General features: G+C 44.8%; 1 protein-coding gene across 5 annotated transcripts; it reads left to right on the forward strand.

Moving 5' to 3' along the window:
- The first annotated feature begins 4,365 nt into the window (after positions 1-4,365).
- LOC100577783 (protein Skeletor, isoforms B/C) lies at positions 4,366-21,004 on the forward strand. Of its 5 annotated transcripts, none has more exons than XM_026445319.1 (14): positions 4,366-4,706; positions 8,678-8,815; positions 9,529-9,601; positions 9,969-10,077; positions 11,245-11,407; positions 11,518-11,777; positions 15,453-15,552; positions 16,773-16,957; positions 17,063-17,365; positions 17,451-17,625; positions 17,733-17,926; positions 18,014-18,238; positions 18,308-18,466; positions 19,247-21,004. In XM_026445319.1, exons 1-14 carry the CDS (start codon positions 4,622-4,624, stop codon positions 20,342-20,344), a joined length of 3,267 nt encoding a protein of 1,088 aa, XP_026301104.1. In that variant the 5' UTR covers positions 4,366-4,621; the 3' UTR covers positions 20,345-21,004. The 5 variants fall into 5 exon arrangements, with proteins under 5 accessions (XP_026301104.1, XP_016772039.1, XP_006563531.2 ...); XM_016916550.2 differs by lacking the exon at positions 19,247-21,004 and adding an exon at positions 19,008-19,171; XM_006563468.3 differs by having other exon boundaries at positions 18,308-21,004.
- Positions 21,005-21,068: the final 64 nt, after the last annotated feature.

The raw sequence follows: 21,068 nt of genomic DNA on the forward strand, positions 1-21,068 counted from the left end.
TCTCAATATCAATTATTCTCGTTTCAGATTCGTATGAAACTCTGGGGGAATCAGTTTTTTAGAAAGAATTCACGCCTTTTTTTCTTTTTTGGATATCGAATCTACATAGATAGATCGAGGAGGGGAAAAAAAGAGCGAGTCCTCGTTTTCTCGTTTGAAAAATTAGAAAATCCATCTGACGCGGAGCGCAAGGAGAGACGAGAGGAGGAGTACAGGCGTCAAAACAATTTTCTCTCGTTAAATCATCGGCGGTTTCATTAACTTTCGCTAATAAGCATGGCCAAGTGCAAGTGAAACAGGAACTGGCGTTGATAATAATTGCTATTGGGCGCTAATTAACCCAAAACTCGTTCAACATATTCGCCTCGCCCGCTGAATCATATATCAATATCACACAAATAAATCAACGGGAGATAAATCGTTGGGAAAATCACGCACACTGGAACAAAATAAATAAAGAATCGCTCGATTCGAACCAAAGTTTCGTTCGAAAGATCTTTGTTTTCGCTTCTATCTTCTTCTTTCTCGTACGCAAAGAGTAAGCATATAATGCCTATACATGGCGTCTTCAATTATTCGTTATGCGCAACACTTGATTCTTTCCGCAATACTGATTTCGCTTTCAACAAAGTGCGCCGATCCTCCTTCCTCGTCCTATCCGTCCTATATTCAACGAGGAGGATACGATCAACGATCTGGCTGGCAAGATATCTCTTTTTTTAAAACAGGAAAGAAAATTTGATAATCTCGAAAAGAAAAGGGAGGGAGAGAGAACACGTTTCCGAGATACGTTGCGAAAAATTTAAAGAGATAATCGCACGTATCGTTATTGTTCCCTTGTTCAATTGTCGATAAATCTCGATCGAAAGAAGGAAGATAAACGCAAGATGCGATAAGATACGAGATTCGAGATGCCCGCGCGGGGGTAATAATTATTCTCTAATTACCAGCAGCCAATCTTTTCTCCTTCTTCTCGTCAACGGATCGCGAAAAGCGGTTTCTAGGTTGAACAGAAACCTCTTGGTTTCTGTGGAAGCGTGCAGAAACGAACCGGCCCGCATACCAGTCCACCCATGAAAGAATGGAGAGCGGTCAACTGCCACGAAACTTTGGCCAATTTTCTCGCGGTTTATTTAAAGAAAAAATAACAATAATAATGAAGATCGAAACGAATAATGGATCGAGTTGTTAATTTGGCTGGGCAATTAACTCGTTTCATCGTCCCTTCGAAATGTTGCCTAAGGCGGAGTACGAAATACGACGCGTTTTAACATTGAAAGCGCGTCGCGATGGTAATCGGTGTTAGGGTGTAATAACGTTTCTTTTCTAAAGTCGAGAGACGCCGCAGGAACGGTGATCGTTCTCTCGTAATTATCCCGTAATTATTACTCGCAATGTAAGGCGAGATTAAATTTAATAACAGGCCACGGAGAGAGAGTGCTCGCCACGAGGAGGAGGAGGAAGAGGAAAGATAGGTTCCTCGGCACGTGCAACCTATTATCTCGCCGCGTCTCGTATTCTACCGACCCGATGCAACCGGCTATTGTATTGCAAAAGACAATGACCAAGTGACGCGTGTAATCGTTCCTGCTCATCTTTGGATCACAGGTGTCCAAGGCCCGCGCCTTCTTCCTCTTCGCGCCTCTTTCGATGAAACGCGTGTCATCGACCAAAACTGTTTCCATTTCAATTCGAGAGCGAAATTGTTCAGAGAGGAGTTTTTTCTTTTTTTTTTTTTTTTTTTTGCTGCAAGAAACAAGAATTTTATACTATTTATATATAGTGGAACAAAGTGCTCGCGTGTCTTCTCATTGAAACTCGTCGTACACTCGACAGCATCTGACCGACATATTCAATCCTTTTGTTGATATTTGTATACATTCGTTGTCGGGAGATAATTGAATGTTTAATAAAATTCTGAAAAGTTAGTCTGCAAAATTTTGAGAATTTTATTCTCAGATATTAAAACTCGTCTGATCGACATATTCAATCCTTTTGTTGATATTTATATTCATTTGACAGGTGACGATTGACAGAATGTTTAATAAAATTCTGAAAATTGCAAAATTTCGAGAATTTTATTCTCAGATATTAAAACTCGTCTGATTGACATATTCTTTTGTTGATATTTCTATTCATTGTCAAGAAACGATTGACAAAATGTTTAATAAAATTCTGAAAAGTTACTCTGCAAAATTTCGAGAATTTTAAAACTTGTCATTTACATCATCTGATTGACATATTCAATCCTTTTGTTAATATCATATCCATTTGTTGTCAAGGAGCAATGGATGATCGACGAAATATTTAGGAATAAAACTCTGAAAACTTATTCTGCAAAATTTCGAGAATTTTATTCTCAGATATTAAAACTCGTCTACTCGACATCTGATCGACATTTTCAATCCTTTTGTTAATATCCATTCGTCAGAAGGCAACAGATAAAATATTTAATAAAATTCTGAAAACTTATTCTGCAAAATTTCGAGAATTTTATTCTCAGATATTAAAACTCCACTCGACAGCATCTGATCGACATATTCAATTCTTTTGTTGATATTTCTATTCATTGTCAAGAGACGATTGACAAAATGTTTAATAAAACTCTGAAAACTTATTCTGCAAAATTTCGAGAATTTCATTCTCAGATATTAAAACTCCGCTCGACAGCATCTGATCGGCATGTTCCCATCTATCGCTTGACAATATTATATTCCACTCGTTTGTCAGGGAGCAGCGGACGATCGGCAAAATGTTTAGGAATAAAACTCTGAAACTTATCTTCGAGGAAACTTACTTTCGAGAATTTCATTCTCAAATATTACGAGCAACAAGTATTGGGCGAACTACGTGTATCCTCGAAACATTCGGGAGTAAAACTCTCGAGTTTTAAAAACTCTCGAGAGGTTTATTCCTCGAGTAATAAAAATTGTCACTCGCTCGATACATGGATCTTCGATCGATATATTCCCAACCATCGCTTACCGTTCGTTAATCGGCCAAGCGATCGACCCAAAGTGTTCGAAACGGGGCCACGTTCGAGCTATTCTCGTTAAACTCCTTGAAAACATCGCAACACAATCGCGCTTGTGTTATCAATCATTTACAATCGAATATTTCGAACCTCATAAAAATCATGCGAGCATCCTTGTCGAAATATTCATACTCGAGCCCGAATGAACTTTAATTCTTTTCCTTTAAATATTTCTCTTGTTATCTCGCGCGTAATATCGTGCTCGAGGGCACAGCATTTAACTTAATAGAACGAGACAGGAATGGATGTTAATCGGATGAGCAAGATGCCCGTTGCAGCATCTGTGTCAGTGAGTGGCTTGGCCAAGACGAGCGAAACGATCATTATGGGAGGCATTACGAGGATCGAGGTGAGCTTGTCAGGTAAAACCGTGAGTGGCCTTTCTTCCAACCGAGTAAACAACGAAAAGCGCTCCAACAGGTACGCGTGCGATTCGCGGATGTTTCCTCCTCCTCCTCCTCCTCCTCTTTCTCGTCTCTCCATTAAGGCAGGTCGGCGTGAAAACTTTCACGGGTCGTCCAAGTCCCGTGCTGCTCTCGTGTTCACGCGCGAGGAATTTTAATTTCGTCTGATATTGCTCGCCGGCCATTCGAATTAAAATTCCTTTCAAAGGCGGGGAGGGGGCGAACAATTGAAATTTTTTCCTCTCAAACACACACACGCACGCACACACACGAGTGCGCGGAAAGAGCATTTTTACCCTCGGAATGGAAACGAATCTGTAACGAATTTGATTCGAAATGGAAAAGTCTCTACGAACGAACGAACCCAAATGTTTCGAAAGAACATTTTTGTCGAAACGAATTTTAACAAATTCTTTTACATCTGCGAATATTTATTCATCTCGAAAGTCCGTCCGTATCGTGTCACGCCTATTTTAGGATTTTTATCCCGGCACGTCGAAACGAAACAGCGAATAACAACTGCGATTATTATAATGGATCGTAGACTGTTCTCAAAATCATCGAAACTCGAATTCGTCAAAACTGTTGCTCCGCCTTGTACTCCTTATATCCATCCGTCGAGGTGTTGCGTTCTTTCCACCCTGACCTGCCTCACTCCGGCCGAAAAAACGTGATCTCGATGGAGGAGGGCAAAATAAAATTTCCATCTACGAACCACCCCTTCCTTTTTTTCCCAGACAAACGATTCGTCCGGAAAAAGCTCGAATTCGAATAATCGAAGAAGAAGAAAATCGAGAAGAGGAGAGGAAAAAAAGGATGAAATAACGGAGAGAAATGTTTCCAGCCTCTGCCTCCCTTCCACAAGGAGAGGAAGGATCGGCCGAAGGATAGGATATATTCCTCGTGCAAGAAAGGGGGAGACGAAAACAACGCAACATGTCGGGCGTCGTGGATGAAAGAGGGAAAAGCAAGGCGAAATGACTGATTCGAGGGAGCAAACAGAGCAGAAGGGGGGGAGGGGGGCGAGGAGGTGGGCAGCGAGGAGAGAGAGAGAAAGAGAGAAAGAGAGGACGGAGAGCGAGGGAGCGGCGTGGCAAGGCGAGCCGGGGATCGGGTAGTGGGATCGACAAAGCTACCTGGATCAACGACGGCCACTTTCGACGGCAGTAACCACGAAGACGCCATGACGACACAATCACCCACATCGTCCACGACTCGGCTCTCATCTATCGGTCTAGTCGCGGCTGTTTACCTTCTTCTGGCGACACGTGAGTTTCAATAATTCCTGAACTGAAACCACCAACCTTCCCCCTCCCCAAGTGATTTTTGCCTACCATCCGGTGTCGAGAATTCCTCTCCTGGTAAAATTCCTCCTCCTCCCTCCCAAAATCATCGATAAATCGTTGTTGTTGTTGTTGTTGTTGTTGTTCGAATCCAGGGAAATCCACTCCGTCCACTTACCACGGTATTCGGAACATTCGCATGATACGTTATTACGAAAGTTGGCGGCTCGAATAATCGTTTCCCCAGGAAGCGTATAATTTAGCAACGGATGTGCCTGGAAGGAATCCAATCTCTCTGTCTTTGCAAAATCGTGGAAAAATCCAGGCTTTCGCTTGTTTTCATCCCCTTCGAGGAAACCAAGTTGCCGCTCGAGTAACCCTCTCCTCCTCCCTCGTTGAGAGGAAGAGGTTGTGGAAATCGTGGATGGTTACGATACCGTTGTCGAATCAAATGAAATTATCCGCCATCGCGTGGGAATAAAAGCTGCAAGTTGGAATCCTAGATCCTAGTGAAATGATCCGTTCGAATTTTTAATCGACAGGGTGTGTCTTCCATTATTCGTATTACGTCTCGTTATCCTTGGAAGGATCGAAGTTAATCGTAACGGTCAACGAGAATTCTTTCTCTCGTTTTTAACTCGAGGTTAAATTGGAGGATGATCGATAAATGCGCATAGTCGCGTCTCAATCTCAATCGAACGAAACGCGTTAAAATTATTATTATTCGACGCCAGAGGATACGTTTAAAGTCGCAATGTTTTAGATCGGCCTCTCGATTTGCCGGTCTGTTTCGCGGGATCTGCGTGACTTTCGCGTTCCACGCTTTTCCTCCTTGCTCGAGAGGAGAAAGAGATTGGAGAGAAAGAAGGAAGGAAGGAAGGAAGGAAGGAAGGGAAAAAAATGCGGTCGACAACGATTTCGCGATGAAATCCTTCTCCCCCCGCGAAAGTGTCCGCGATATCTAGTTCACCTCTCTCGGTTTCTTCTTTACTTTATCTGTCTCCTCCTCGAATTCGAATCGAATTAGAAATAAAAACAGTTAAACCAGAGGATATCTTATTACACCGGATTCTGTAAATATCTTTCTCCCTCTTTGCTTCTTTTCTCGATCACCAGGGTCAAGGGATCTTCGATCGAGATCCGGTTGAAGGAAAAATTCGAGGGCCGCTCGATCGAATTCCGCGTGTTCCGTTCGTCGTTTACAAATTGCAAATCCAAAGTTTCGATTTATCGTGGGGAGGAACGAGAGGAAGGCGGATTCTCGAGTTTAATCCCGGGGTGAACCGATCGTGACAACCCGGTATCGGGATTCCGATCGGGCCGCAACCCGAGGGCGCGATGCTGCTCGAGCCGGGCGCGAGAAGAGAAGGAAAATAAACGAGGGAGGAATTTCTCGTGGAACGTACGAGATAGTTGTATCTATTATTCTTGGCTGGATTCGATTAAATCGGGGAAATAGATGGGATTTATCGGGAAAGGAAAATGAGATAATCGTGACAATTATTTTGCTCGCTTGTCTAACCGATTGTCTAAATGATTAACTTAATTAACGGTGGCTAAGATGACAGTTATTAGGACATTTGATATATGTATATGTATATCCATGTCAGTTTCGGTTCAATCGATATTATTCCAGTGTCCTAATATGCCGATTATCTCCAGCTATCCCGATTCGTAAAAAATTAAATCCTTTCCTTTTTTAAATCTAGATCGTTTAACTCGTTTAACAATTCTTAGTCGTCCATTTAGAAATTTTCCAAATCTTTAATCGTTTGCTCTTTTTAATTATTATTTAAAGTAAAATCACGAGAGAGAGGGAGACAAAAGAATAGAAAAAGTCGATCGCTCGTTGAGGTTTTGCCAAATGCTTCCGAAACACCTCGTTTCTCTCTCTATATTGCCGCGAATCTAGCGCGTTGCGACATTGGAGTAGCGTTATGCAGAGGCAGCCAATTACGTTTTACTCCTGCTTTCTCTTTCGTATGAAAATGTCAAAGATCAGATATGTATCTCTCCTGTCCCTCGTCTCCTCCCTCTCTTTTTTCTCTTTCTTTCTTTCTCTCCTATTTCAAACCAAACCTCGTTGACCCAATTTTTCGCGCCTATCAGACAGACGCTTACGTATCGCTCTTCGAACGTGATCTTTGCATGCACCCTTTTTCTTTTTTTTCCCCCCTCCCCTCGCTCGTCCATTTTTATCGTTCCGCCGAATATGGACGAATCACGGAACGCGCACGTATATATAATAATTTAATCACGTTCCCACCGTGTCGTTACCGCGACAATAATTACGCGCTAATGGCTCGCGGCTGGAACGACATAATGCATCCTCTCAAAGCTCGAAAGCGACACTGCTTTGACGCTTCGGTTTCTCATTAGCGATTGATATCGAAGTCTGTGCCAGCCATTCATCCTATCCATCGAACAGATTTTGATAATATTACCATCCTCGTTCCTACGTTTCGAAATCGAAAAAGGATCCCCCGATGTTTTCGCGCAAGGATATAAATTTCCAAGGATACCTTAAAAGATTCGAAGACTTCGAGGGTTAAGCCTTAAACTTCTCCTTTCTTTGAAGGGAATTCTCGAGAATTAATAAGTAAATAAATGTTCCTACACGCGTGAACGAATATTGAACAAGTAATGGAGACAATAGCCACGTTCCGTTCGAACGAATTCCTCGAATATATAGTTTGACCCGTTACCCGGCATCCACATCCCAACGGTTCGCAACGATTTTCCTTGGCCGGATTTAAAGGAAAAAAAATCTTCTCCGCCATCCGTGGAACGAATGGAAAATTCTACTCGGCATCTAAACATAAGGCGTGCGCATAAATCGGCCGCCAATGCCAACCGAGAGGAGAGCGCGCGTTTTACAATATTTCCGTTCAATTATCGGATACCTGAACGAATGGTAATGGATGGAAATCGTATCGACGACCGTATATTCCCTCCATACGTTACATCACCAATTACCAGCGGTTAACGGCATCGCGTCGCACTGGGCGCGTTTTTAATTTTTTTTCCCCCGTCGATTATCTCGCGGGAATCAGGAATCAGGAAGGAATGTATGTATGGAAACGGAACGACAAGAAGGTGGATGGACGCGTGCGATCCACCGCACGATTTATGCCCGAGCGCGCGTCAATCTCCGCGGGACGGGCGATATCCTGTCCGGGACGGTGAGTGGTTTGTAACGGTAGGTAACGGTAGGCGGCTCGATCGAAGGGTTTAGAGCGGTGGCGTTCGAATGGAAGGATCGATCGGTTGGACCGGTTTTCCACGGATTCGTTAGCATCTAACGAACGAACGGTCCACGACTGTGGGATTGGCCTTGACGTTCGATATAACGTTCGAGCCGCGCCATGCCATGTTTATTGCGAGTGTTAACCCTGATTCCGCGTCCCCTTCCCTTTCCCTCCCGCGCAGACCTTTCGTTTATTCGATTCGAATTAGGAGGAAACGGTGCGTCCTTCTTTCTTTGGAGAGAAAGAATCGCCAATATCCGCGATGAAAATGATCCATCCTTCGATGGTGGAGGCATCTTAGACGTCGAAAATGGCAGAGGGAGAGAGAGAGACAGGCATGACTGACATTCCGCGACACGATCTCCTCCGCCACCGCTGCCCATCCAACAGCATCCGAGGAACTCGGTTTTGCATACCCTCGGCGATCGATCGATCATGGACGGTGCTCGTCGATCATGGATGGAATCGCGGACGGAGTTGGAATTATTATTATCCCTCGACTCGCTCCTCCCTTCTCCTTCGAGAATTATATACCCCTCGCTCGTTACTCGCGATAAGGTAAATCCAGGTGTATAAAGAGGGCTTAAAAAGTTGGAGGGAGAGGAGGTCTCCCTTTTAAATTATATTCCCGTTAACCGGGGTCTCTATCCAGGGGCCGGGCTTACCCATTGATCCGGGCTAATTAATTAAACTCGATTTTGTTTACAGAGATATGCGGCGCGGCTTATTACGGCAAGCTTATTGGCAAGCTGTCGGAACTTCATCACGGGGTGAGCGGCGAAGTTTACGCGGTGGACGGGCGAACTCTGTTCATCAAGGACTTCACGTACGACGGCGAGGCACCAAGTTCGTATGAGCAAGAAGCGCGCCAACTTTACCGTTTCACGGTGCACGCGCGTCGATCAAACGCGCTGCCGCGTCGCCCTCCTCCTCCTCGGCAAAAATAACGGGGCGCGCGCTTTCGAGCAGCTACTCGCGTTTATCGCGAATCTTCTGTTTCTGAATCAGCGAATTCCTATTCGTTTCTCATTTGGTTCCTCGATCGGTTTATCCGTGATTAAAGATTTTGCTATTCTCTCTCGATTTAATTTACAATTGGATCCAGAACTGGAACAGAGAATTTGAAACGATAAATAAATTTTGCAAGATTATTCGGTGGAGAAATATTTTTATTCAAAGAGAGAGACTGGTAATAGGAGATAATTGGAGCTGACTCGAGATACGGGGTAAAGGAGCGCATCAACGGTGTGGAACGCGTTAGACGATCCAAGGCCGGCCTTAAAGCGAAGTTAATCATCAGTCCGTAAAAGGTACTTACCACGTATCCCTTTCGACTCGTTCTCCACTCTCACTTTTCTGCACAGTGGCGGGCACCGTGAAATCGAAAGCGTACGCTACGGCGAAGGTCGCGCGTTAAAAAACGATCCATAAACCGAACGAGAACGAAAAATCATAATTAATTATTTAACGGAGGAGGAGGGCGTTCGGGATTATTAAGTAATTTAATAAGCGATGTAAACTGCGCCTCGATCGCCAATCACAATTACATCTCTTTTCAGCCGCCTACTTTTACGTCGGCACGTCCAAGAGCCCCAATGGGAATGGAATCAGACTTCGGGACGAGAGCGGATCGTGAGTGCTGTTCGCGTGTTTATAATTACATTCTCTTTTTCTCCTTATCATCATTTTCCCATCTTCGATATCGTGTCGATTTCTTTTTCTTTCTTTTTAGAAATTGATATTCATCATGATTGAAAATTCGTTTGTTTCGAAAAGTGGTGCGAGTCCAAAGCGATTTATAGATACGGTTTAAAAATATGATTCGGATGGAAATATTCGAGAAGAAACAATCTCGTCGTTGATCCAATTAATTCGTAACAAACTCGCACCGTTTTCGTAATAAACGATCCGTAACTCCTTCACTTGCTTTTCTCTCTTCGACGGATTTCCAAAATTCCTTGGATAAAAAAGAGAAACTGTTATTCGATTTCTGCGATAGATCGGACACGTTGAAGCGGTATCGAAGGAAGGACATCACGCTCACGTTGCCGGACGGGAAGACGATGGCCAACATCAAGTGGTTCGCCGTTTGGTGCGACGAATTCTCCGTGAGTAAGAAGAAAGAGCGCGGCGTCGCGCTCGTGACCTTCGATTCCCATTCTCGCGCGGCACAGAAACCGGTATCCTCGGTTTCCTCGCAACTTTCACGCTCGTTCCTCATCCACGGCGCCTCTCCGTGGATGGAAAGTGATCGACCACTCGGCCAACGCCTACTCGAATTTGAAAATTTCGATTCGGGGATCGAGTGGGTCGAGGCAATTATCGAAATAATGGAATTCTTTTCTTTTTTTCTTTGGATTTGGAATTCGATTCAAGGATAGGCGAAAGATCTACGAAAGATGGTCTTCTTCCTGAGAATTCATGAAAATGAAATCGTTTGAAAAAAAAATTTTTGGAATGGATAAGTTTTTTGTATAAATTTATTCCACTCGACGGACTTACTTTTTCAAATTAGAATCGAAAGAGAGAGAATGATTTTATTCCATCAAAACCGTCAATGTCTTTTTTATTTAAAAGAATTCGAATATTCGAGATACACTGTTCGCCATGCATCTTGAAGATTCAACTCTTAAAGCTTACAATTAAGTAAATTTATTTGCTTCAATCCTCTCCAACATCCTCTCCAAGTTGAAGTTCAATCCTCAAGTTTTCAAGCTTCATAAGTCTTTGTACAATTCAGCTTTCAAGGAGTTGAATCTCGAAAACATGCTCTGATCTCGAAAATTTCAAAAAAAGCAGAATAAAAATCGCGTGTTTTTCATTTAACGAACTTTATATTTAAAAAAAGAAGGAAGAAAATCTAATTAACTTGGAAAACAGCTACGAATTCCAAATCGAGGAGGGAAAAAGTTTTAGGTAAAAAAAAGATACGATACTCGACGAAATCGCTTATCCGCTAGCAGTCCGGCGCGGATCGCCGATTTACGTCCCCGATATTGCCAACGCGACGAAAATTTATTCCGCGCCGCGATGTCGGACACCAGATACACCCTCGTAACACGCACTCGGAATGATAAAGCTCGATCAGGAAGCCGAGGCTTTCGATTAAGCGGGACGGGTTTGGAAACCGCGTAAAACGAAATCTGTTTCTGCTTCCCCGCGGAATCTAAAAAAAAGGGAATCGAAATACAAGCCATCCGTCTTACTTTGTCAAACTTTGTTAAAAGTCGAACTTGAGTATTTTATCATTGACAAACGAAACGTTTGATTCTCAGGTGAATTTCGGGGACGTGAGAATACCAAGGGGATTCGACTATCCGAAGCCGCAAAAATTGGCCGCCCTGAACGGAGTGCACGGGGTCAGCTCCGAGCCGATCGTGGTCGTCGACGCCCAAACCCTGTTGATACCAAGTTTCAGCTACGACGGCGAGGCGCCTGGTAAGTGAGAAAAAGAAAAATCGATTCAATTCTTTCGAAAAATTGTATAATAAATGCTATCTACATACTTTATAAATATATATTCGTTGCTTCCCCTCGGATTTCGGCAGATGCGAAATTTTGGGTCGGTGCTGGACCGACGCCATCACCGCAAGGTATCCGCGTGCCCGACGAGAATGGAAAGGAGCAACCGCTCCGCCGATACGATCGCAAAGCCATAGTGCTCACGTTGCCCGGGGACGTAACGATCCACCAGATCGGCCACTTCGGCGTCTGGTGCGAGGCGTTCGCCGTCGACTTCGGCCACGTGCAAATTCCACAGGGTCTTAACGTGCCACCGTCCCTCAAGATGCTCGGGGTCTCGCCGCAGGTAAGCTGGAAAGGCTTCTTGTAGTACGTCCGCACGACGCAACAAGAGGGAGGAGAGACCGCCTGCTTATCTGGATCATTTATTAAACCGCCAATCGAGCTCGCCCCTGTGTTCAATCATCGAGTTTAATTATAACGCGAGTCGAATCGATTCCATCTGGATCGAGGAATTTTTTTTTCAAAAATCGCGAGACTCGGTCGCGCGATTTTCCGCCTCGTTTCTTTTTTCTTTTTTCTTTTTTTTTTTTTCGAACGAGCACAGCGTTGTACAAACTGCGAATGCCAATCACGTTCACGAGCTGGCTGAAGGTGGAAAGGGATTTTCAACAGACTTTCGTCCTCCTCCCCCTCCCTCCTAGATCGATTTACATTCGCGTTTAACCTTTGTGTCACGTTACTCTCTCGATCGAACGCCTTCCTAGTTTAATTTCATATTTCAATCCGCCACTTTTCCATTTCCAAATGTTTCGTGAGCCTTTTTGCCTCCGATTCGGATCGGATTCCTTTCCAACATTTTGAGAATTGTCAACGTCGTCTTTCCCCTTCGATTTCCACCACGTGACTGAGAGCGGCCTCCTTTGTTCCTTATCCTCCTTTTCCGTATACATATGTGTATATATATATATATATAGTATTATAGTATCGATGTGTAAACGCGATCGAACGCGCGGAAACAAACGAGCTTTTCGCGTAGGAGCAATCAATAGAGAGGTGTATTGTTCCACCGGTGGTGAATTTGTCTCCGTCAATATTTGAGTGGATGTCAGCGGATAACGCGCTCGCCGATTTACGGATTTCGAGCTTCCCTCCACGTAAGAATCGAGCACCTGTGCGAGATATCCTCGTTGATCGCGAACGTAATCGTGGTGGAGGCGCACGATCTCCAATCACACTCTGTGCATAACATCCTGTCTCTGTCCTTGTGTTGCAGAACGTGCACCGCGGAGGGCAGGGACAGACGCTCGGTCTGGTAAACCCGTCCACTCCATCGTCGTCGCCGTCGTCGCCGTCGTCGCCGTCGTCGCCTCCTCCTCCCTCCTTCGCGTTGCTCGCCCACCAGCAATTCCAACGACCGACAACCTACCGGCCGACCCTCCGCCGAGAGGATCCCTCGCTCCGACTGGCCCAGCCCGTTGCCGACTATAGAATAGCGAACAGCTTGCAGACCCAGGAACCTCACCGCCTTCGCCAATCCGCCTTTTACCCGCCGCAGCCCGGAACCACGGCCCAAATTGCCCACGAGTACGGCGACGACGACTCGGCGAGTCTAGACGACGCCACGGCGTATCAAGAGAAATCGGGGGACGACGATCGAGCTCCCTCTCCGTCGCTATCCGTAGAAAAGATCTCGCGCGTAGCCGACGAGCCGCGCCCCAATTCGTACGCGAGGCTGTTACGGTTTCAAGGGGACAGAAGAGTCGATTCCTTCGTTCGGTATTGAGTAACTCGTCCGAGATCCCCTCTTTTTCTTCTTCTGGTTCTTCTTCTTCTTCTTCGTCGCTCGCTGTTTCTTCGTTATTAAGGGATTAAGGAGAGGAACGAGAGGGGAAAAAACAGTATCGAGTAGTTATAGTAGCAATAATTTATGATTGGGTTTCTTAAACGTGTCAGTAGCTTTCCAGATCTGAACGATAATTGCTCCTTCTAAATCCCTCTCAGTGTGCATTCTTCGCGATAAAATACTTAGTTTGAAACACTCTTGGAACGATCACGGTTAACCATTCGTTCAAGGATCAAAGTAATATGTACAGTCCTATAGTAGACAGTTCTTTAAGTAACAGTGTTTAGATACCACGTTTGTGCGATATTCAAAGTTTCCACAAATTCAAAGAGAAAAACACGATCCGATACTCCTCGGTAATCTCGACAGTAATCGTCCAACTGTCTTATTTTAAAATCTCGAGAGAGAGAAAGAAAAAGAAGGGTTTGGAAGACTTTTAGCGAGGCGGGCGTGGAACTCGGTCAAACTCTCGTCTCGACAAATTGGCGTTACAAGTTGTGCGAGCCGGTCGCGTTCAACTAACGATCATTCGTTCTGGTGAGCCGAGCGTGGAAACCTCAGGTGGCGCCGCTGCGACGATATTAGCCCGAGGCTCGTTCGTAAAGTTCCACGCGTACCCATCCACTTTGTAAGTTTCGGAGGCGCGAGAGTTGGGGCGGGGTAGGTGGAGAGGCGATCGCTTCGATCTTCCCCTCCTCGTTATTTATTTAACACCGTGCCACCTGTTCAGAGAGAATCTTCGAACGTTGAGCAAACTGTAGTTGGTTGTTTCTATACTTTCCACTCGTATCCTTAGTGGAGGATGCAATTTGCGGATACACGCTTTTTCTTTTTTTTTTTCGACAGTAATTTTTGGGCAACTTTTTTTTTTTTTGAAAATGGAAAAAAACAGGTGTCCGCGCGGTTAACGCGGATCGATCTCGCATTTCGTTGCTCGAGAGGGAAATTTTTTTCGTTTCGGTCGATTAAAAATAAAACGAACGTGTGCAGGCGGATATACACACAAACATATATACATACGTATACGTATCACGCCTTTAATCTCTCGAATCCTCTTTAGAATTCTATTATTCCAAGAGCACGTACGTACGATCTTGCCACCGTGGGGGTGGATGTGACACATTCCCCCGTCGAACAATACACGAGTTGCCGTAATTCAGCTTTGCCGTCTCTCTCTCTCTGTCTTTCTCTTTCTGTCTCTCCTCCTCCCCGAGCTCGTATGAAACATGCTGTCGATATTAGTGACGCTTGGATATCGGTTTGTGTCTCTCGAGCTCATCTGCGTGCGCTCTGGTGCGAACATCGCGTAGACGTGGTGGAAAACGCGGTAGGAAGAAAACATCATCGAGATTTCGAGTATGCGTGCAACGTTATCGTGACGAGAGTACCTTGCCAACCCTTTCGTTCCTTCGAAACCCGCAGCCACATTTTGCGTACACCGCCACGCGAGAACGAGAAAAGTATTGGAGCGAATTGTAAGAGCAAGTTGAATGATATTGTATTGTACTTAATGTAAGTTTCGAACTATATGTATATATATATATATATATATATATCGTTTATTTTAGATGTAAGCAAGAAAAAAGAAAGAGGAGATGTAAAATGATGTCTTTTGTAAACTCGTAAAAGCGTGAGAACGATGGTTATTCGACTGTGATACAAGGGTTAATTATATATATATATATATATATATATATATATATATATATATATATTTGTCGAAAGAAGGCGCACGTTATTCTTCCAAGAGACGGAGGGCTTGGAAATAAAGTCGAAGAAATCCCCTTCCAACCTAGGCCAGTCACTTTCTAACAGAATGCTTCGCGCAATATCGAGTATCTATTTACCGACATACAGATTATATATATATGTATACGTATATACATATATACGTTTACATGTGCACAGATAACGTTATCGTTTTCTATCAATTTTTTTTTGTACGTTTTTACCCGAAATTAATGCGAATAAACGTATTACTTTCTTGACAATCAAACGAGTTTCTTATCTTACCTCGAGACTTCTTCGCTCTTATTCATCTTAATCTGTTTTTTTATTTCTCTTACGCGAGAATAAGGAACGAGATCGATCGTCACGTTGATACGTGATACGTATGAAGAAATCGAATCGTTCCTGTTACGAACGGATGGTAAACGGTTTGTCGTTTGATTTCAGTCGAAACTGAATTGCGAAGTTCTGGAGGACAGGCTGGCTTTCGAGGTGCGATGGGCCGTGGCCGGAGACAGCATAGTCGCCCAACTCGTTGGAAAACTTGGTGAGTATATATATATATATATATATATATGTATATATGTATATATGTATACTATATTTCCGCGCTGTCCGCGTGCTCGTCGCCCACAAAAGGACAAAACTTCTATCGCATTTATTGAAAGCGGTGTGAATTTATACGTGGCCGCGACCGCCAACCCCAAGATCCGGCCCCAACTTTTAATTAACAATACTCACCCCTCACCCCGTCTTCGTTTTCACCCGCCCACCGCGTTTCCGTTCCACGGATAATACGTGTGTGTATATATTTCACTTTTGCAACGCGACAGACCTTCACGCGTTCGAATCTTTACCCTCCGTGTGAAAGAAAAAATGAATTTTTCCCTCGAATTCCTTCGAAAATTACCGTCAAATCAAGAGATCGAGAAAAACGCGAAACGTCCTCTTTTCTCTACAATTCTGAATCTCGAATCAAATCGAAGATCACTTTTTTTTAAAGTAAAAAGAAGAAATTATGAGATTATTCTCGAATTTTTCGAATCCTTCGCGCAAAACGAATCCCTCGAATTCTCTCGAAAATTACCTTAAATCAAGAGATCGAGAAAAACGCGAAACGTCCTCTTTTCTCTACAATTCTGAATCTCGAATTAAATCGAAGATCACTTTTTTTAAAGTAAAGAGAAGAACTTACGAGATCATTTTCGAATTTTTCGAATCTTTTGTATAAAACAAATCCCTCGAATTCCTTCGAAAATTACGATTACCTTAAATCAAGAGATCGAGAAAAACGCGAAACGCCTTCTTTTCCCTCCGATTCTGAATCTCGAATCAAATCGAAGATTACAATTATCTTAGTTAAAATAAAGAGAAGAACTTATGAAATCATTCTCGAATTTTTCGAATCCTTCGCGCAAAAGGAATCCCTTTTCCCTCGAATTCCCTCGAAAATTACCATTACTTTAAATCAAGAGATCGACAAATGCCCTCTTTACTCTCGAATTCTGAATCTTGAATCAAATCGAAGATCACTTTTTTTAAAGTAAAGAGAAGAACTTACGAGATCATTCTTGAATTTTTCGAATCCTTCGCGCAAAACAAATCCCCTTTTTTCCTCGAAAATTATGATCAAGAGATCGAGAAACGCCCTCTTTACCCTCGGATTCTCTAACCAAATCGAAAATTACGATCTTGCCTTGATTAAAATCACGAGAAGAATTTACGCGTAATAATAATAATAATAATGCGTGTCTGTGTTACGATTAGACGACGGACAGTATATGGCGTTCGGATTATCAGCGGATCCAGAAAGAAGCTCGATGGTCGGCGGGGACGCGGTGGTGGCCTGGGTCGACAAGCAAACCCTTCAAGGCTACGCCGTCGATTACTTCTTGGACGCGAAATCCCAGTGTTCCGGAGGACGTGGCAGCTGCCCCGACACTCGCATACAGGTTTAATCACTTTCGCTACTTCCTTCCAATGCCCCTCTCCTCTTAAGAGGATCGAAGATGATCGAATTCTCTAAATTTACATTGAATTTGCGCCGGATTTTCCAGGAGAACACGAATTCCATCCGATTGTTGAACGCGGCGCTGGTCGACGGATACAGCATTGTCACGTATCAGAGGCCGTTGAAGACGAACGACGAGCTGGACCATCAAATCCTGACGAACCGGTCCCAGCCGATCATCTGGGCCGTCGGCCCGTTGAACGAGAGGCAAGAGGTCAGCTTTCACTCCGACTATCTGAAAACGGACCGATTCATCGATTTCGGTAGGCCACCGATCTGGAATTGTCCCGTCCCGGACCACGAACCCTCCCAGATATTCACGGACCAGAACGACGACAAGCCCGATCAGGTATTTTTACTTAACAAGGGTTAAATAATAAAATACTCCCTCGATCGAGCAATTGAAACACTCGCCATCTCTCCACTGCTCGTAGCAGCAACTGGTCGCGACTACGAGGCGACCGTATCGAACCCCTGCGACCCCCGCGCCAGCCCCCAAGACAGGTGCATGGGAAATCCCGCCTATTCAGTGTAACGAGCCGGAAGACGGAGTGTTGTACGCCCAAATGGGGCCGACCGGAGGGAAACACGGATATCCAGCCATCACCGGTGCGAATATTCCCTCTTATTCGAAATAATTGACATTCCTGTCTCTTCCTTTCTTTCTCTCTCTCTCTCTCTCTTTTCTCTTCGATGAAATCGAGGAATCGTTTCAGGTCACGTTGGCTGGGGTATCTCGTGGTATATAAATGGCCTGTTGATTCCCGAGATCAACGTGGTTCGTGGAAAGAAGTACAGGTTCGTGGTGGAGGGTGGAGAAAATCCTGAGACCCCGGCTCGTTACCACCCCTTCTACATTACCGACGATCCTGTCGGCGGTTACCAACACAAAACACCCGAGGAGAAAGAGGTGAGATTCCGTTATCGACGCGTGTCGAGCCTCGTCGAAAAATTCCACGATTTCTCTCCCTTTCTTCCCTTATCGTTCGAATTGTAGAAAGTGAAGATATTCGCTGGCGTGAAACGTCAACGCGGAGTGGTTCGACCAACGGGTGTCGGCCGTCTATGCAACTGGCTGCCCGATCAGAATCAACCATTGGCCGACGATTTCACTTCGTTCGGCGCTTACCAACGTACCCTCACTCTGGAATGCGATCACGGGGAGCCAGGTATCGTGGAATGGATCCCGGACGAGGACACGCCCGACACCGTGTACTATCAGGTGAATAAGAAACAGAAAGAATCAAATGTATACACCGATGGCAGATTATAACAAATCGAGTGTTCTCAGTGTTTCACGCATCGTTATCTGGGCTGGAAGATAAACGTTCACGACAGCTGCGACGTTGAACCGGCCGGGAACGAGAATCACGAGATTTACGTGGATCCGAAGAAGGGAGGGGGGAGGGAGGATCTGGAGATCAGCCCGAGCATCCGCGAGGCAAGCAAGGTAACGCCAACGGCGGACTTCTTTCAGCAGCATCCTCCTCTTCTTCTTCATCATCATCATCATCATCATCCCCCTGGTGAACACGGGCTTCGTTACTCTTATCATCAAGCGACTAACCCTGACAAGCTAAGCACACCATACACGCAGTTACTAACGACCGCTAACAACAACAACAACAACAACAACAACAATTACCTGCGCTTGAAATCATCGCCGTCGCCGTACGAGGAGCCGTCTCTCGCCTCGAAAGCTGCTTCGTACAACGCGCCAGGCCTGGCCACGCGTCACGAGATACGCGTGAAGGAGCCGCATTATTACAATCACCATCATCATCATCATTACAATCATCATTATAATCATCATCAACTGCTACAACAACAACAACAACAACAACAACAACTCGCACCGATCTATCGCGAACAATCGATGGGAGCCACGAGGCTGACATCCTCCTATACACCTGGCCGACATCAAATCATGGAGATCCAACCAGAGCTCCTTCGACAATCCTCTAACCAGCAATTGTCTAACCTCGTTGCAGATAATCCACGACCACTGAGCCACGGGACGAAATACGTATATCCGGTTACCTCGAGCCCACAGATCCCACAGTATTCGAGGCCGGTCGTGCCTCACCATTACGCCACCAATTATCATCATCTTTATCACCCGCCCCCCCTTCCCCGCGATCATTATCAATACAACAGCCAACAACCGGACCAGAGGAATCAACTGATGCTCGTCAAGAGACCGGTGTTGACACGTCGACCGATGTTGCAGACCGCCCACACGATGCCCCAGCCAACCCTCGCCCTACCGCCAAGATCGATCTTCATGGAACGCAAGAAGACCGTCTACAGACCTCCCCCTTCCTCCTCCTCCTCCTCCTCCTCTTCTTACACGGCAAGGAGAACGGCGGAGCGATTACCCTCCTCGCAGGGTAGCCAGGATGAGCTGCAGATAGCCAAGCTGAAGAAAATCGAGCGGGCCAAGCTCGAAACTAAAGCTTCGTCGAGCTTCGACGCTCCCGACATCTTCGTGACTCCTATAAAACCTGCGAGAAACACGGGATTCGATCCGGATTCTATAGTGATCGAGAGCGGGTTTAAACCTATCATCAGAAACGTTGAGAGCGTGGCTCAGAAGAGAAGTTCGGGGCAAGAGGAAGAGGAAGAGGAAGAGGAAGAGGAAGATGAAACTTCGAACCGTAAACCAACGGTGGACAACTTCGAGCCGGTGTTCATACCTTCCCCGCCCGTTCCCACAGTGGCTACAGTGGTCAAGAAATCGAGGAAAAAGTCCGCCAATGGTAAACCACGTGCAACGGAAACGGACGACATGGAAGCTGCCGCCGACAGGATGAACGTTCATTACCTGCCACCGATTTCCAACCCCTTTCCCAACAACGAGCCCCCGCCCTTTCCCTCCTCCTCCTCCGGCGTGTTGATAACCTTCGATGGAAAAATGCTCAAGGATTCCAGCCTGGTCAGATCCATTTCCGGCGTGGAGGAACAGTCCAAGGGCAAGCTCTCCTCGGACGTTCTCAGCAGAACGCCGCAATTCGGACGGTTCAAAGGGGAGCTACCACCCCCCATTCCCGGCGAGGTACGATCGTTGGAAGATCATTCTCGCCTGTCAGATCTCTCGATGCCACGAACGACGAAGAACACTAGACTGACGCTGGTCGAAAGATCGAAGAGATCCCCGCACGAAGGACAATCCGTTACGGATTTCACGCGAACGAATTCGAGCTCTGAAACAAATCAACGTGGTAAAAATTCAATATCGACGATAACCCCCCCCGTCAACACCGGTCAAACAATCGTATTCAACTCGTTGTATCTAGTTTTGGCCATAATCGTTTGTCACGTCATTTGATAAAGTTGTTCTCTCGACTAAGCAAACCATTATATCCGACATTGTTTCAACTTTGATTGGGAATAAGTATATAAACGCCAAGTTGGACTACCTGGTATGATCAGTCGAAAATGAATCATGGGTTAACGCGTCATCGTTTACCGCATTCTTTACCGATCCAACCAGGAAACCAAGTTTCACGATGAACGAGCGTAACGTACGTCTGTCTTCGAAGATAGTGGACGATGTAATCGACACGATAACACGGGAAAGGAATATAACTAACCTGAAATAATTTCTCTCTCTCTCTTTTTTTAATTTTATTTATTCAGCTATTTATTAACGAATTATTGCCCTTTATCGTACAAGAAAGATGCCTAACCTTTATTTTCCAGTACCAAACTATTTCTGTCAGCTGTCGAGTAAAATCGATGGCTGAATATGTATAGTTTCACCGGATCTCCGATATATACCTAGAACGTAATATCTTGATTATTCAAAGAGACAAACTGTTAACACTTTTCACTTTCGAGGTGCGACGAGGAATAATAAACAGATCTCTATTATTCTAACCTAATTGTTGTTGACATCAGTTTGTCGAATATTTAAGGTATTATATATATAATTGTACATAAGTTAAATTAAATTGTTAAATAAAAATCGTATAATGGATATCAAATATCTAACTAAACTATTGTTATTTTCGACAAAACGAACCTCGTTTACAACAATTGCAACAACAGTC

The sequence above is a fragment of the Apis mellifera genome, linkage group LG15 (assembly GCF_003254395.2).
Source record: "Apis mellifera strain DH4 linkage group LG15, Amel_HAv3.1, whole genome shotgun sequence".
Taxonomy (NCBI): Eukaryota; Metazoa; Arthropoda; class Insecta; order Hymenoptera; family Apidae; genus Apis; species Apis mellifera.